At 38.2% G+C, this 15,759-nt stretch overlaps 1 protein-coding gene across 1 annotated transcript in view; it reads left to right on the top strand.

The window, feature by feature from the left end:
* Nucleotides 1-15,759, top strand: part of COL4A2 (collagen type IV alpha 2 chain) — a 1,470,466-nt gene that overhangs the window by 1,236,153 nt on the left and 218,554 nt on the right. The window contains exon 37 of the mRNA XM_044071270.1: nt 2,724-2,831. Coding sequence (XP_043927205.1) covers nt 2,724-2,831 — 108 coding nt within the window. The remainder of the gene's footprint in view (nt 1-2,723; nt 2,832-15,759) is intronic.

Here is a 15,759-nt window from a genome sequence, read left to right as displayed (position 1 = left end):
TAATTCTAAAACCATGGAACTTAAAAGATATTTATTTATTTATTGACAGGGAAAAAAAGCTTCAAAGTATTACAAATCCATTTTAAGAATAATACTTTTAGAATCTTCAAAAATAATATAAAAATATCTGTAGTTGGAATAATTATATCAAATTAGACATAATGTTAAAACATTGGTTAAGAACAATTACAACATATATGACAATTATTTGATATTTAGAGGAATTTTAGCCACTTTATAGAGAAGTTAAAGGTAAGTTACTGTAATAGAAGCAAGAATTGCATTATGAATTGACTGAAAAAAACAGGATTATGGCACATTTAGAAAGAGAATCGGCTAGAGAAATAGATTTAAGTAAGGAAGTGAGTGAAGAAGGGAAAGTAAGGAGGTATATGGTGTGAACAGGTACTTGTTCGTATTACAGGATATAGTTTATCCTGGGGTTGAGCAAGAGCACAGCCACATTTTGGCTAGGAAGTCTTTCAGAATGGTTTTAAAAGATTGGAGGGGAAGGTATTGATCTGATGTTTACAGGGAAAGAGTTCCAGGCCTTTGCAACATAGTATGAGTACAGACCATGTCCAGCAGAGTTAATAGGTTTTTGGACAGAGAGGAATTTTTGGTCATTGGATCATAATGCCCAATTGGAAACATAGTTGTGAAGAATGACTTTTAATGCTGGACAAACAGATGGATGTTGGATAATTTTATAGGTGGTAAGAAGCTGTGCATATGTTAGTTGATGGGGTAGTTCTAACCAATTTAGGCTTTTTAGTGCAATACAGTGGTGGGGTCTGAAAGGGGTATTTGTACAAATTTAGCTACTTTATTATAGCATCGTGCAAGTTTTGATTTTTGTGATACCTGGAGGTTAGTAAGTATGGGAGCACCATAAAATAGTGAGGGTAAGAGGTAAATAGTGGCAAGTGCAGTTTTAGTTGTGTTGATGAGAAATGTTTTGGCTCTGTAAACTATCCCTAGTTTTGGTGATTTTTTTAGTGCAATTTTATATATGCAGCTCAAACTTAAGATTATCATCCACTATAATCACTAATAATTTGCTACGAGAAGTGACTTCAATGACAGATTTTATCATAAAGCTTACATGATGTACAACACAACTGTACTAATAGTGCTGTTAAAGAGATATTAATTGCTGTTCTTATATAGCTTTATATTGCCACATTTTTCGACATATCTCAACAACTAAGTAATACAGAGAGAACAGCAAAGACTCGTATGAAAGCTCACGTATGGACAAAGAAATGCTGCTGACAGTATGCGTGTAGCTTGAGTGGTTATTGAGGTATTGTAGGTTGTTTGCAAAATATTAGAACAATAATATTTACTGTGTTTATTATGACTTACAAAGTGCAGTTTAAGACCTCTTCCACTGTAAAGATTTGTTTGTGTTGAACAGATTGCCATTTCTATTTCTTTATCAGGACTTATTGGCTCCATTTGTTTGAAATGTGGAGATGACTTTTTTGTTAAAAAGTTCAGGATACAATTATCAGAACTTAGAATGCAAACCTGCAATGCTCCACTGGAATGAATAAGGTAGAGAATTCTGCTTATGAGGTGAGATGAGTAGACCAATATAATGAACTGATTGCTTATGAATAAATTAGCTGTAAGGCCTGAGTGTCCTTGCACCTGAATAAACGTTTGTCCATGTCAACAGTAAAGTACACAGGCAACATAACATATGTAACCAAGGAAAGGGATTAGCTGCTGGACCTGTTGTTTAAAGGCATTGAACTGCAGTCTCTACTGTAATCAGCTCTTGCTCTTCTCAACCAATAAAATTCGTTAGAGTCAGCTTTTTCAAATCAAAGGACTGAGCCCTGACTGTCACATGGGGTATGAACAGCAGGTATAAACACTGCAGACCTGACTGCAGTGGGGATTGAGAAGCTAATGAAGACTTATTCATCAGTGGAAAAAGGCCAAAGGTTTGCTGCATAGCAACACTGGTTACTTCTGACTTAGTCTCTTTGGTCAGGTACCAAACTCAAGCATTATGGGAGAGATGGGAGGAGTAGCAACTGTCAGGAAAACCATACATTCTAGGTACAATGTGGAGGTGTGCAAGCACATTTGCATACTAGTCTGTCATTTTATGCATTGCAAAGCTCTCTTTCAGGCCAATAAGGGGTGGGAAAAGGGGAAAGTATGCAACAAAAACTTCCCAGGCTTCTTCCTACATTTATAAAATCTTCATCATTTCCCCATGAAGTCAATTAGACTGTATATAAAGGTTGTGAATATAATTTGCACAACCAAATTGGGAGCAGTCAAATTTTTGTTGTGGAAGCAGAAATTATTTAAAAAATTCACTGGCAAATAAAAAATAAATTCAGAGCGTTCATCATCTGGTCTTGATTTTGTTTCTCAAGTTTGCACTCTCATGACTCATAACTCTACCAGTTTGCTGTTAGATATTTCCTTTTTCTGGTTGGCTACCCTTAGAATAACAGAAATATGTATATATGTAGATACGTTCAATTTTATTCAAAGTGTATTGCTACAAGGAAGCGAATAAATGCATTTGTATAAAGTATAAGAAATAAAGAATATTATTATAGCATTTCTTACTTTTGTCAGATATGAGACTCTGAAACAATGCATTCCAAGATTGCTTGCTAAAGAGTGAAAACCATGAGATGTGCCATTATCAAAATGTTTTCATTACAGCAGAAAACTGTGCATTTATTTTATAGGTTGGCCAGGTCTGGAAGGATCACAGGGAGCTCAAGGCATCCCAGGTGGAGAGGGAATACCAGGGGAGCCAGGCCTTCCAGGAAAACACGGATTTCCAGGTCCACCAGGTTAGTAATTGTTAAGTGTCTTCAAGCATACTTTTGTTTAACCAGCAAAAATACCTTACAACAAGCCTTAACAAGCTGTAAAGCTGATTGTAAATGTTATTAAATGTAAACTCAGTACATGATGTGTGATATTACATTCACATCAGAATCCATGTGTTTATAAACAGGTAAACATAAACAGTCACCAGTATACTCTCACCATAATCCAATCATGTGAGCATAGGATCAAGTGGGAACATATATCCTTGAGTAGGTAATGCTGTCTGAGTGTAAATGAATACAAACTGTAATTTATCATGAAACAAGATCACCTACTTGCCTACTGACATAAAAAAGTACTCTAAGGGGTTAAAAAAAAACTTATAGACTTCTTACTCTTACACTTTATTCAAAGACTTTGTATGAGCTGCTAAGCATTCAGCTAACAAAACAAAGCATAACTGCAATGCAAGATCATACGACATCACTCTCAATTGTAAATACATATATTTGTTGGACATAATTGTTTTCCTTAATAATTGTACAACTTCCTGTCATTCATACCAATATATTGTATTTTTGCTTTACAGTTTGTAGCACCCTTCTATAGCTATTAATTGTTTAAACTTGTTTCTACCATTCTTCCATGTCTTCAGTTTTATGTTTAATTACTGTATTATATGGTATTTTTGTAAAATTGAATCTACTCTAGTTAGGTCTCTGCTGGATGCTTGTAAGGAGCCTGGGTCATCATGATTGAAAAAGGTCAGTTATGTTGCATGTAAGAGGTTACCCCACTGATATGATGTAAGAATTGTTTAGAGAAGTTTCTAATAAGAGAAATAAAGTGATATATAATCCTATTTGGGGTCAGGAAATGTGTGTTTTAGTAATGATAAGAAAAATTGGGATGACAGTTTAAAAAAGACAATGGTTATGACAAATAACTAAGATGCAGACTCAATTTGTAAAGTTTTGGAAACAAAAGTGGAGTGTATTTATGGTAGATGGAAACCTAGATAAAGTTTTTGAAGATAAACCGAGAATAGTTTTAGAAAAGATAGAAGTTTTAAAAATATTTTAGAATCAGTTGTATGTTCTACTAATACTCAGAAAGGAAAAATAGGCCCTTGCAAGTGCAAATAATGTAGCCAGTGTAAATGTATACATGAAGAGTCTAGCATTTATGTGGAGAACTTTGGCTCATGGGATAATAACAATTATTGTAGTTGTGCCTCAAAAAGGGTGACTTATGTAGCATTATGTCATTAAGGAAAAGTATTTTGGAGCATATTTTTGATATGAAAAAGAAAAAGGAAACTTTTGTACTTTTTAAACATATTTTAATTTACCCTGATCATTTGTTTAAACTATTTTTTGTCTTAGATAATATTAAAATACATCTCAGTAGTGGTTCATAGAAGGAAAAACTTGAATTGCAAGAACTTAAGCAGCAGCTTTTGAGCAATGCAGCTAGTGACTCTGAATTAAATTATAATCTTGCTATATTATATGTTTTAATACTGATACTCTGCAGTTTATAGTTTATGATTTATTTATATATTTACATTTTTATAGACTATTTGTTTGTTGATATGTTTTTATGTATTATATTCATTTATGCAATACATATGTTTTTCTATAATTTTCAATTAAATGTATGGTGTAAGTGATAGGCACATTATTTCTTTAAATTATGTAGAATTCTCTTTGGAAACATTGATGTGATGATTCTATTTGGGGAAGTTGGTCATGTGACATTTTTAAAAAGTTTTAAATAGAGTTTTATTTGTTTTTCGGTTTGTTCTCTGAAGAAGTTGTATTCACCCATAGGATGAAAGTAATACATTCATTTAAAAGTTATTGGTGTATTTCTGCAGGCGTTTCTCTTTTTATTCCTAGTTAGCGTTCATCATACTGGCATACTTATGTTGGTTCTTAGATTATTTGAGCATATGATAATAAAAAGTGCAAACAGAATGTAGTCATTCTGTATTACTAGTTCTGTTTAATATTTCTAGTTAGTTACTATAAGCCCCGGCCACAGACTAGCATGCATTTTGGTGTAAGACACACAGGGTATATCATATGAAAATAAAAGATACAAAAAGCAACTGCATCTGTCAAAGTAAAAGAGTTTGCAGAGATTATTTAAATGTATTTAAAAAATAGTAGAATTGTGTAAGTTTGCAATAGGATCCTTCCTTAAGTCACCACAGTCAGGGTTCCATCAGCAGGTCATACAGTAGTAGACTTGTTGCTATACCCTAGAGGAAGTGACTGAAAGTAACTGTGAAACCAGAGGTTCAGCTGTGCTCAGTTTTATTTAGAATAAATGAAACTCTTGTTATGGAGAACCTAGGGAATTATGCAGATAATTTAGGCTCAGAAGTGTTATGCAACACCTAACTCCATGTCAAAGAGGAGTGAGCCTTGACTGCAGCCCAGACAACCCAATTTCATTTAATAGCTTGAACATTTGAGGAGCCAAGTACACACACATGCATGTACACACACACACACACACACACACACACACACACACACACACACACACACACACACACACACACACACACACACACACACACACACACACACACACACACACACACACACACACACACACACACACACACACACAAACATATACACAGACTCTTGCTAGAAATACAAGAAGGATTGTTGGGTTTGTGAAGATATGTTAACTGCTACTGCAGAGCAAGGAAGCTGAAAGTTATGATAAGTGATTAACTGAAATAAAAATAGTCAAAATAACAAGCCCAACACAACCCCAGTGCTTGGATGAAGCCAAATAATTTTAGCTGTGGATGCAATGCGACAGTAACATGTGAGACTAAATCAGTCTTTTAGACCCACCTGCACTACTATAGTACCTCTGCATTAGAGAAATTCAGCAGGGCAACAGGTAGAAAACACTGTCATACTCCAGACAGTCAGCCTGTGTCCCAGGATGGGCTTCATAAGTTATCCAAAGCCCTGTCAACTTTAACTCTGAAGTTCAGTGCCTCAAAGTAGCCCCAGGGTCCCCTGGCTGAGGACGACATAGAGTTCTTTTGAAAAATTTGGTAACCCTCACCAGAGAAGTTAACCAGGAAGAAGTCAATGTTCTGCATATGAAAGTTGAACATTTCTTTCAGTGACAGATGAAATTTTCCATAAGATTGACACGCCTCCTTATAATTTCTCTTTGTTTTCTGTGTCTATTCCAGATAATCTATCCTCTGAGTAATTGTTTCAAAAAGCTTACCTCTTTATGGGCGTCAGGTACTTAATGATGAAAAAATACAGAGTAGAAATGGAGGAATATAGTAACCAGCCATAACCTCCTCTGAAGGCTCTGCTTTAGACTATGGACTAAATCTCACTGAATTAATCATAAGTATCTAGTAAGGTGGATCAGGGATTCTAAACTGCCCATAGGTGTAAGTGTGTGTATGTATGATATGGAAACAAGACCTGATAACCTACTTCCATTTCACCTTTGCCTTAAAAACTTCATGGGTAGCAGTAACTGTCCATGGGATCACTCTTGTAGTTTGATATAACTTGTATGTGTGCAAACAAGCAAGCCAGTATGTCCATAACATTACTGTCCCACTAGTTATTGGCTTCCTCTGCAGTAGCTATGACTGTTTATGAACATCAACAAACACATTGCCATCTGAATTTTATCTGTCTCTGTATAAGGATTCCAAACACCTGGATCTGTTCCATAAAATAATTTATGCAACCTCAAATCTTTTTGTCCCCATTGCTAATCATAAATATGTACTTGACTAGGTACTGATGCCAGCTTTAGAATATATATATATATATATATATATATATATATATATATATATATATATATATAGAATTTGTTTTTACATTTGTTTACTGGGATTGTCCAACTGAGCTGAAGAGCCCCTTTTCAGCGGAGGCCTGGGGAGAAAAGCTCCAACATATTATCTAATTTTCATTATAAATTAGTATTAGACAGCAATGTTACAGGATTATTACAAGGCATTAAGTAGCAATACAATGTTATACAGTGTCAATAATCAGGAGTATAGCAAAACTATTTTAAGATGTATAAAAAGAAATAATATGTCATTAAGATGAATATAGTTTTTGGGGGTAAGTGGTTCCAAAAACCCAGTTTTATCATGATGTAGTTGCATGAAGGCAAGACAATTACAATAGAATATTTCTCTGAGGCAATTTGCTTAATAGCTTTTACAAGACAGTAGAAAGAGTAGTCAATGAAGATTAGAGAGAGCTAGTGAAAAGAGTGAGTTAAGGGCAGAAATTCGATTAAGGTATGGGAAGTAGGGGATGTTTAAGGAGGGAAAGTGCAGTGGCAGGACCAATGACTTTTAAAGTGCTCTTTGGTGGCTGTCTTAAATTGTTTAGGATGTGTAAGGGTCCTAATTTTTAGTGGGAGCCTATTCCAGGCAATAGTGGGGTGATAGTTGTACATGTTGCGTCCAAATTTAGACTTGGATTTGTAGATTTGTAGTAGGTCTTTGTTAGAGCTTTGGAGAGGTCTGGAGAGAAAATAATGGGAGATGAGAGGGGATAGTGCTGGGCAGTAGGAAGGCTGTTATAGGATAGAATTGATGATCTGGTGGGGTAAATCAAGCCAGTTTAGGTGTTTTAGAGAGAGACAGTGATGGGATTTGTAGGTTTGTTGGGCATCAAATCTAGCTACCTTGTTGTAGGTAGTTTCAAGTTTGGTCAGGAGTGCTGAGTTAAGATTTGTGAGAATTTGAGAATTGTACATTAGACTGGGTAGAAGGTAGGTAAGAGAGAGAGTAGTCTTGGCTTCAGAGGTAAGGAATTTCTTGTTACGATAAAGGAGCCCTAGTTTTGAATGAGTCTTTTTGATACAGTTATTAACATGCAAGTCAAATTTAAGCTGATCATCGATGGTTACGCCTAGCTTAGTGCTGGATTCTTCCTGAATGGGAGTGTTATTAAGGGACTGTATGAAGAAGGAGGGTTTAATATTGTTGAACTTTTTAGGTAGGAAAAGTAACAGCTTTGTTTTTTTAGGGTTAAGGATGAGCTGGTTGTTGGAGAGCCATGTTTCAACTAAGTTAAAAGATGCCTGAGTAGCTGAGAAGAGCTTAGAGGGAGAGTTGGCTGTGGTGATGACTGTAGAGTCATCTGCGTATTGCATTAAAGATGACTGAGGACACGAGGTATAGAGCTGATTAGTAAAGATATTAAAAAGTAAAGGCCCTAGGATGGACCCTTGAAGTACACCCATTTTTACCAGGAGAGGAGGGGAGAGTGCAGAGTGCCATCTCACTGATTGAGATCTATCATTGATGTAGCTGGAGAACCATGAAACAGTATCAGAGGAGAAGTTGAGGTTATGCAGTTTGTGCAGCAGAAGAGAGTTTGAGACAGTGTTGAGGTCCAAGAATAGCCAAGAAATGAGTTTATGGTCATCCTTGGCTGTAGAGACAGTGTTGAGGAAGGATAATAGAGCTGTAGTGGTGCTATGTTTGGGTTTGAAGCCATGTTGAGTGGGTGTAAGCAGATCTGCCTGTATTAGATACTGCATAACTTGTTTATGAATACATTTTTCTATTACTTTAGAGAGAAGGGAGAGGATAGCGATAGGCCTAAAGTTGGAGATCTCAGAGGAGTTACCTCCTTTGTGTATAGGTAGAGTGTAGCATTGTTTCCATATGGAAGGGACTTTAGATTTAGAGATAGAGTGATTAATTAGGATAGATACAGAGAAAGCAAGAGAGTCAGCTGCTAGTAGAAGAAAAGTGGAAGGAATATTGTCAGCTGATACTGAGCATGGTTTTAATTTAGAGAGTAGAGTTTTGATATAGCTAGTAGGTGCAGGTTTAAGGGAGAAGGTATTTGAGGAGATAGTATTAGGAGTAGGTTCAGAAAAGTTGGAGATGGTAGTAGTAGAGGAGTTTGGGTTAGGGTTCAGTAGCTTGGATATTGAATCGATAAAATAGCTATTGAAGAAGATAGTGGCAATTTCTTCAGATGTCTTGTCTGGGCATGGATTGGGGGAGCTAAGATTACCAGGATGTAATATTTGGTTAATATAGTTCCAATATTTTAGGATTAGATTTTAGGGCTGTGGGAGGTTTGTTATAGAAGTACTTTTTATCTTTGTTTGTGGGTTTTTTTTGTCAGATTTCCGAGGTCTTTATATTTTTGCAAGACTACAGGGAGCTTAGTTTGTGACATTTTTTCCATAACTTGTCTCTAGTTACCATAAGGGTACAAGTGGCTTTATATATATATATATAGATAAGAATTAGAAGCTAGTTGAAGGCATACCTAACCGAGAAACGAAAAGCCTAAACTTCTCAGCAATTTTGATCACGGTGTGGAAACCCACATAGGGTTATACAAATCTGTGTTTACCAGAAAAGGTGCACAAAACATAACTACTTCTGTTAGGCCTATGAGTACAAGTTCAACAATGCCTCCAGACTGGATCTTTTACTAGTATTAGCCCTGTCTGGCAAGCAGTTAATAAGGCCCTGTAAGACCTTAAGGAGACAGGTAGAGTCTTCTATATTCAATCTGTGCCAACTTGCTCCCGAAGTGGGCCACAAGAAAGGGAAGACATACATCTATGCCTGTGAAATGCCTCCAGTACTGTATTGTTCTAAGATAACATTTCATGTTCCTCAGGATATGCCACCTGCAAAGAAATCTCCACCACCAACAGCAGCATTTCTGCCATCTAAATCATAGCCTCCATGGTCAGTTTGAGGTCTTCTTTTGTCATCTTTTGTTACTCGTAGAAGTGGTTGTGGTGTTTTGACCAGCATACAGGACAGCTGATGGAGCAGGGTCATACACTTGAATTTATCACCACTTCTCTGGACTGTCCTGCTGCTTCCCCTGCCTTTTTTGTTGCCTGGAACAGATGCTAGTTGATATACCCAGCCTCCTGAGCAGAGCTGACAGAATTAAAGTCTTTGTCCAAGACAAGGAATTGTACTCTAGTTTTCCTAGACTTCAAACAGTATTGAGATCTGTGACCTATCCAGGATCTCAAGTTATTCAGTTATTACACTCATTGTACAAAAAACCTCAAGTTGCTCAGTTTCAGCCTCTTTATCACCTGCTAGAGAAAGGTGACTGTTTCTGTGCCACAGATCTGAAAGATACTTTTCTTCACAATCCTATTCATCCAGAACACAAACACTGTCTTCAGTTCCAGGTGTTCAATGCCTTGTCTACTGGGTTAAGGTATTTTTCCTCATATCTTTATAAATGGCCTCACTCCTTTTGTAGCCTGCCTTTGGCATCAATATTTGCATGTCCTTCTATCTGGATGATTTGTTTCTTATGGCTGGCTTTTAGAAGATCGTGTCTTTGATTTCCTTGGGATAGTCATCAGCTCCTGAAAATCCCCGATCAGCTCTTCCCACTTGCAGGACTTCCTAGGGCTGTGTTTAGACTTCAGGGTACTGCATATCATCCAAGGCCTGGCTTAGGCAACATCGACCATTTCATAATGACAAACCGCAGTAGAGGTTATACCACTTCCAACCAGAATCATTCTTCAGCTACTGGCTCTAATGTCTGCTGCAATGCCAGCAATGCATTGTGCTCATCTTCATATGAAAATAGCTCAGATGTCCCTGACATTTCATTAGACTCATTATCAAAAACATCTTTCTCAGCTCGCTTTGGTGTTAAACCCATGGGGAGTATCTCATCAGCATATCAGCTCAGGAATCCCTTTTCATCCTCCACCTTCTTTTTGACATCTGTTCATGAATATTCCTCCTTCTGGGAATGGGGGGGGGGGGGGCTCTGCTTGAATGATATGTTGGTCCAGGATCACTGAACTCAGCTCAGTGCAAGCTTTGCATCAGTGTCTTAGAAATGATGACAATCCAAAATGTACTTATGGCTTTCAAAAACTGTGCAAACTGACAGGTGCTACAGATTCACTCAGACAACATCACTGAGATGCATTATATCATTAAGCCAGAGCACGTGAAATCATTGGCCCTTATGGCAAAATTGTTAAACTTCTGGAATTTGCAAGCAAAAGAAGCATATATCTATAAATGAGTTACTGGCATTTGATCACTCACTTTTTTAGCTGAAAATTTGCTCAGAGTTTCGAGAAAGACAAATTTGCATTTCATCAAATGCAACAAGTGCAGGTTTGAAATTAGGAAGGACTGGAATGTGTGTGTGCGTGCATGCTCGCATGTGTGTGTATTGTGTGTGTGTGTGTGTGTGTGTGTGTGTGTGTGTGTGTGTGTGTGTGTGTGTGTGTGTGTGTGTGTGTGTGTGTCTGTGTGTGCGTGTGTGCTTGTGCTTGCACGTGTGTGTGTGTGTGTGTGTGTGTGTGCACGTGTGCGTGCACGCACGTGTGTGTGTGTGTGTGTGTGTGTGTGTGTGTGTGTGTGTGTGTGTGTGTGTGTGTGTGTGTGTGTGTGTGTTATTTTATTGTTCTGTGTCCAAGATGTCATGTGTTATGGCATTGTTGCAGAAGGGTTTTCTCAGGTAAGGTGTAGAGCTGGGATTAGGGGCAGGGTTAGAGTTAGCACATGTTACTAAGGTGGAATGGGAGTGCAAAGAAAATAAGTAACAGTGCTTGTGCCCCACTAATCTGGAAATACTCTAGCAAATAAAATATCAGAAAAAAATAATGTCAAACCTGCAGGCTGTAAATTGAAATTAGGCACATCGTACAATATAGGCAAAGAATTCTGAAATATTGTGTAATTTAGGTTGTTAGGTTGATTCCTTTTACATCCTCAGTGTACGCCACCAGGGAATCCCTTTTTTCACATCTTACAAACCTAGCACACAAACTAAAGAAATATAACAGAAATAAACCCAAAACAGATCCTATTTAAAATGTCTTTGTCTATTCTGAACTAACTACACAAACGGCCCAATATCTTGAATTTATTATTCTGTCTGTATCAGTTTCATATACCATTACCAGTGCTTGTTTCTTTTATTTTTTTATGAGTGTAAAATGTTACCTCTTGTTCTAGGACTTGTGTGTATTCATAGCATCAGATTGATCATTCTCATCTAGTACAATGTTTATAAAATCTCACAAAAACTAGATCTTGAGTCATAAGCTGCCATTACTAAAACGATGTTGAGTAACAGATGGAAGGTTAAATATTGCCTAATGTCCTGTTACAGCCTTGCTAACAACATTTTCAGAGGTTTTTTCTGCCACTGATTTTAGTTATACTGACATACTTTTGTCACTTCCTTTCTCTCTCTCTCTTAAACTTGCTAGATTTAGGACTGGGTTTTAGTATAAGATAGCCCTCATTTATATTAAAGGCATGCTAAAATAATAATGCTAACTGACTGGATTTTCAGTATGTAATTTAGTATACATGGTTTAAGACCTGTAGATTTTTTATCCTTGAACTTGGATTTTAAGATATTTAGCTTACAGACACAACATAATGGGCATGATTCTCATCGTTGAAAAGGGAAATTGGTTAAGTTTAAAGTGTCCCACAAGGGCAGCTAGCCTAGTACTTATATCTAAACCTATAAAATAAACACATTTTTTCACTACCCAATTTTTCTTACTACTATTTAAGGTGTGCAGTTTTTTCCTCCATCCTAATCTTATTAATGTATGTATGAAAAAGCATACACTGATTTACTGATATGCTATCAAAGGCTCCCTGTAGTGAGCTCCTGTTCTAGTTTTTTTCTTTGCTGCAATCCTCAGTTTGCAAAAAATCTTGTAATTCTTGCTTCCACATGCAGTATAGTGTTTCCCATCCTTGGCACTTGGCATGACATCACACACCAGCTAGAAGGACATACCTATCTCTGGCAATACTCTTTTTCTTACCAGTCATCTGGTTCAGATCTTGACTTTATGTCCATCATTGAACATTCCCACTTTTGATGCAAAAAAAGCCACAAATGCTACAAGTTTTTCTGAAGTTGAAAGATCACCTATCAAGAACTACACCATCACTACTGCCTTTACTCTTTGAGAATAAATCATGATATCAAGCAGTGCTGAAAGTACCAGGGTTCAAACCCAGCTTATTGCAGGTAAAGTACAGGCAAGTGCAAGTCTTTCTCATGACCAGAATGATGTTATCACTGGATGGTCATTAGTGTGGGAATCAGTAGTGAGATCCCTGTTGTCATCCTTTCCCACCCCACTGAAGGAAGTGGCCTTCAGTCCCCCTGTGCATTGTGGTCTCACATGACTTCTCTGAGATAAGCTAATAGACAAATGACATGGATGTCGACCATAAAAGTGTATCCCAAGCCTTCATTTTTGAGGTTGAATCCAATAACATTATCACCATGTCTGCTATGCTTGAAGTATTTGGTACACGTTTAAGACCAATCAACTCACATGGAACAGGTGCCTATGTACCACAGTGAGGACTCTGCGATTGAACTCAAGCTAAAGAGACTACTCTCCTTATCTCCCTGAGTCAAGTTATGTGTGTTTGATGGATTGCAGGAAAGTCCCATATTTCTTTTCCCTGGTGGGCCTTCTGTACCTGCCTTGAATGTTGACGTCTCTTGAGATCTGATCTAACTTGTCCTGCAACCTATATGTACAGAAACCTTAATGATGGTAATCTTGGCATCACCTTTGGCTTGTGCCTTACCTCATGCTGGTGACTCAAATACTGACATCTACAGCCCGTTTTGTATTGGCTGGAAGCATGGAGCCTACACTAGAGAGTAGGAAAAAGAAAGTATTTTCCCTCATCCTTCACAATCTCCTAGGAAAGATGATTCTAATGACAATGGGACTGCTGCTGCTGAGACAGACAGAACTAATGCATCTTTCTCTTTCAGCTCCCCAAATGACCCCTTCTTTGGGGAGATTTTGGAGGTCATGGAATCCTACATGGACTGCCTTACGTTTCATTGACCGTCCTGATTGAATATGATTGATGTCTGTCTAGGCAAGAGGGAGAAGGAGTATTAGGTCACCCCCCGCCCCCCATCTAATCCTAAGGAGTGCTGTTCTTTTGGTCTGGAATAAGTCAGATTGAACTCATCCTGCTTCCAAAGAGCTGGATGTGATCTACAAACCACTGGATGTCCCAACTGACATATTAACTAACCAGCCTAAGGCTAACTCGTATGAGCTCTCTGTAGTACTGCTTAAAGCTTAGGTGCCATTGCATTCATCTACCCTGCAATCAGACAAGGAGCCAAGAGCTTTCATTAATGTTTGGAAGAGAATTTTCTCCTCTACCACTTTAGATTTTTATTTCTGTCTCTTTCTCTCTCTCTCTCTCTCCCTCTCTTTCTCTCTCTCACTTCCATATGTCAGTTCTAGTCCTCCATGTTGGATTTTTAACATCCCTTATTCTGGTTAAGTCACTGATGACATCTTCAACTTGCATCCATGTAGCCTTCTTTAATTTTGACTTTGATAATGTTGTGACTATTTCAGGAGAATGTGATTCACGTTTTCCTCCTTCATAGTTTCATAGTTTCATAGTAGTGTACTAGGCTATCTGCCCGGGGGCATTTATAAGCCTAGCCAACAGTGCTGTGGCTTCCGCCACCCCGTATTATATAGTTGCACCTCTCTAGTAGTGACACATGTAGGACCCCATTATTTAGTAAACTATACCTCTGTCTAGTAGTGACACTGAGGTGACTCCCGGGGTAAACTTGCGATCTCCCATCCATGCATCGAGATTTTTCTTGAACAGTGCCAATGAAGGGCTCTGTCTCACATGAACTGGGATTTTGTTCCAGAGTACGGGTAACCTCTGTGTTATGAATCTATCCCTCCAGCATGTCTTATTCATATTTGTGCAGAGGTTGAAATCTTTAGCTTGCGTGGTTCTGGTGGATTTGGATTTTTTGAGATGGAGCATGTCCATCAGTTCTTGGTTGGACATGGCCCTATATGTTAGGCACAAATCACCTCTGAGCAGGCGGTATGCTACTGAATAGAGCTGGAGTTTCTTTAATCTAGCTGGATAAGGCACATGTTTGAGACCTATGATCCTCTTGGTGAGGTACTTCTGGGGTCTTTCCAGTTGTTGCATGTGCCGGGTGAGATACATCCCAAATGGAGCATTATATTCAATCATGGGCCTGACAAGGGAGGAATATAGAGGTACAATGACCTCCTTTGATCTGGATGAGAATCCCTTCATGATGAGATGGGCATGGTAGAATGTCTTTCTGACCACTTTGGCAACATGGTTGTCAAAGGAGAGGTCACTATCGACTTGAGTCCCCAGGTCTCTGATTACTTCTTCCGTACTCAGTGGGTTATTGTCTACGTGATAATTTGTGGGTACTTTGTTTTTCCCAAAGGGGATGACTATACATTTTTTGGCGTTAAGTTTGAGGCCATAATTCCGGCACCAGTTGTCCGTTTCAGTGAGACCTTTCTGTAGGATGTGTGTGTCAGCAGGTGAATCAACTATGGCACCCAGTTTGCAGTCATCTGCAAACTTTGTCAGCCATAATCCTCCCATATTTGCTTTCACATCTGAGAAGTAAATGCCGAATAAGAGTGGTCCCAAGACTGAGCCCTGTGGGACACCACTCGTGACTGGTTTTGAGTCTGACATGGCTCCAGCAATTTTGACCTTATGGGTTCTGTTTTTTAGCCAGTTTGCTACCCATCTTGTGACATATGGATTTACATTTAGGCTGCTGAACTTGTCTATGATGCCAGAGTGTGGTATCATGTCAAAGGCTTTAGCCAAGTCCAAGTAGGCAGTGTGGACAGCCTTGCCCTCGTCGATGGCACTAGTGACTGTCTCAAAGAAGTCAACCAGGTTTAAGAGGCAGGATCTGCCTTTTACAAAATCAAATTGGGTGGGATCAAGGGTCTGCAGATCCCCAATGTCGCCATTTATGAGTTCCATGATGATTCTTTCCATAGCCTTGCAGACCAGGCTGGTCAGACTTATGGGGCGGTAGTTACCAGGGTCAGTAG

This window comes from Protopterus annectens, chromosome 5.part0, assembly GCF_019279795.1.
Source record: "Protopterus annectens isolate FY-2018-M chromosome 5.part0, PAN1.0, whole genome shotgun sequence".
In the NCBI taxonomy this organism is placed as follows: domain Eukaryota; kingdom Metazoa; phylum Chordata; order Ceratodontiformes; family Protopteridae; genus Protopterus; species Protopterus annectens.
Note: the sequence above shows the minus strand (reverse complement) of the source record. Positions and strands in the feature narration are given on the sequence as shown.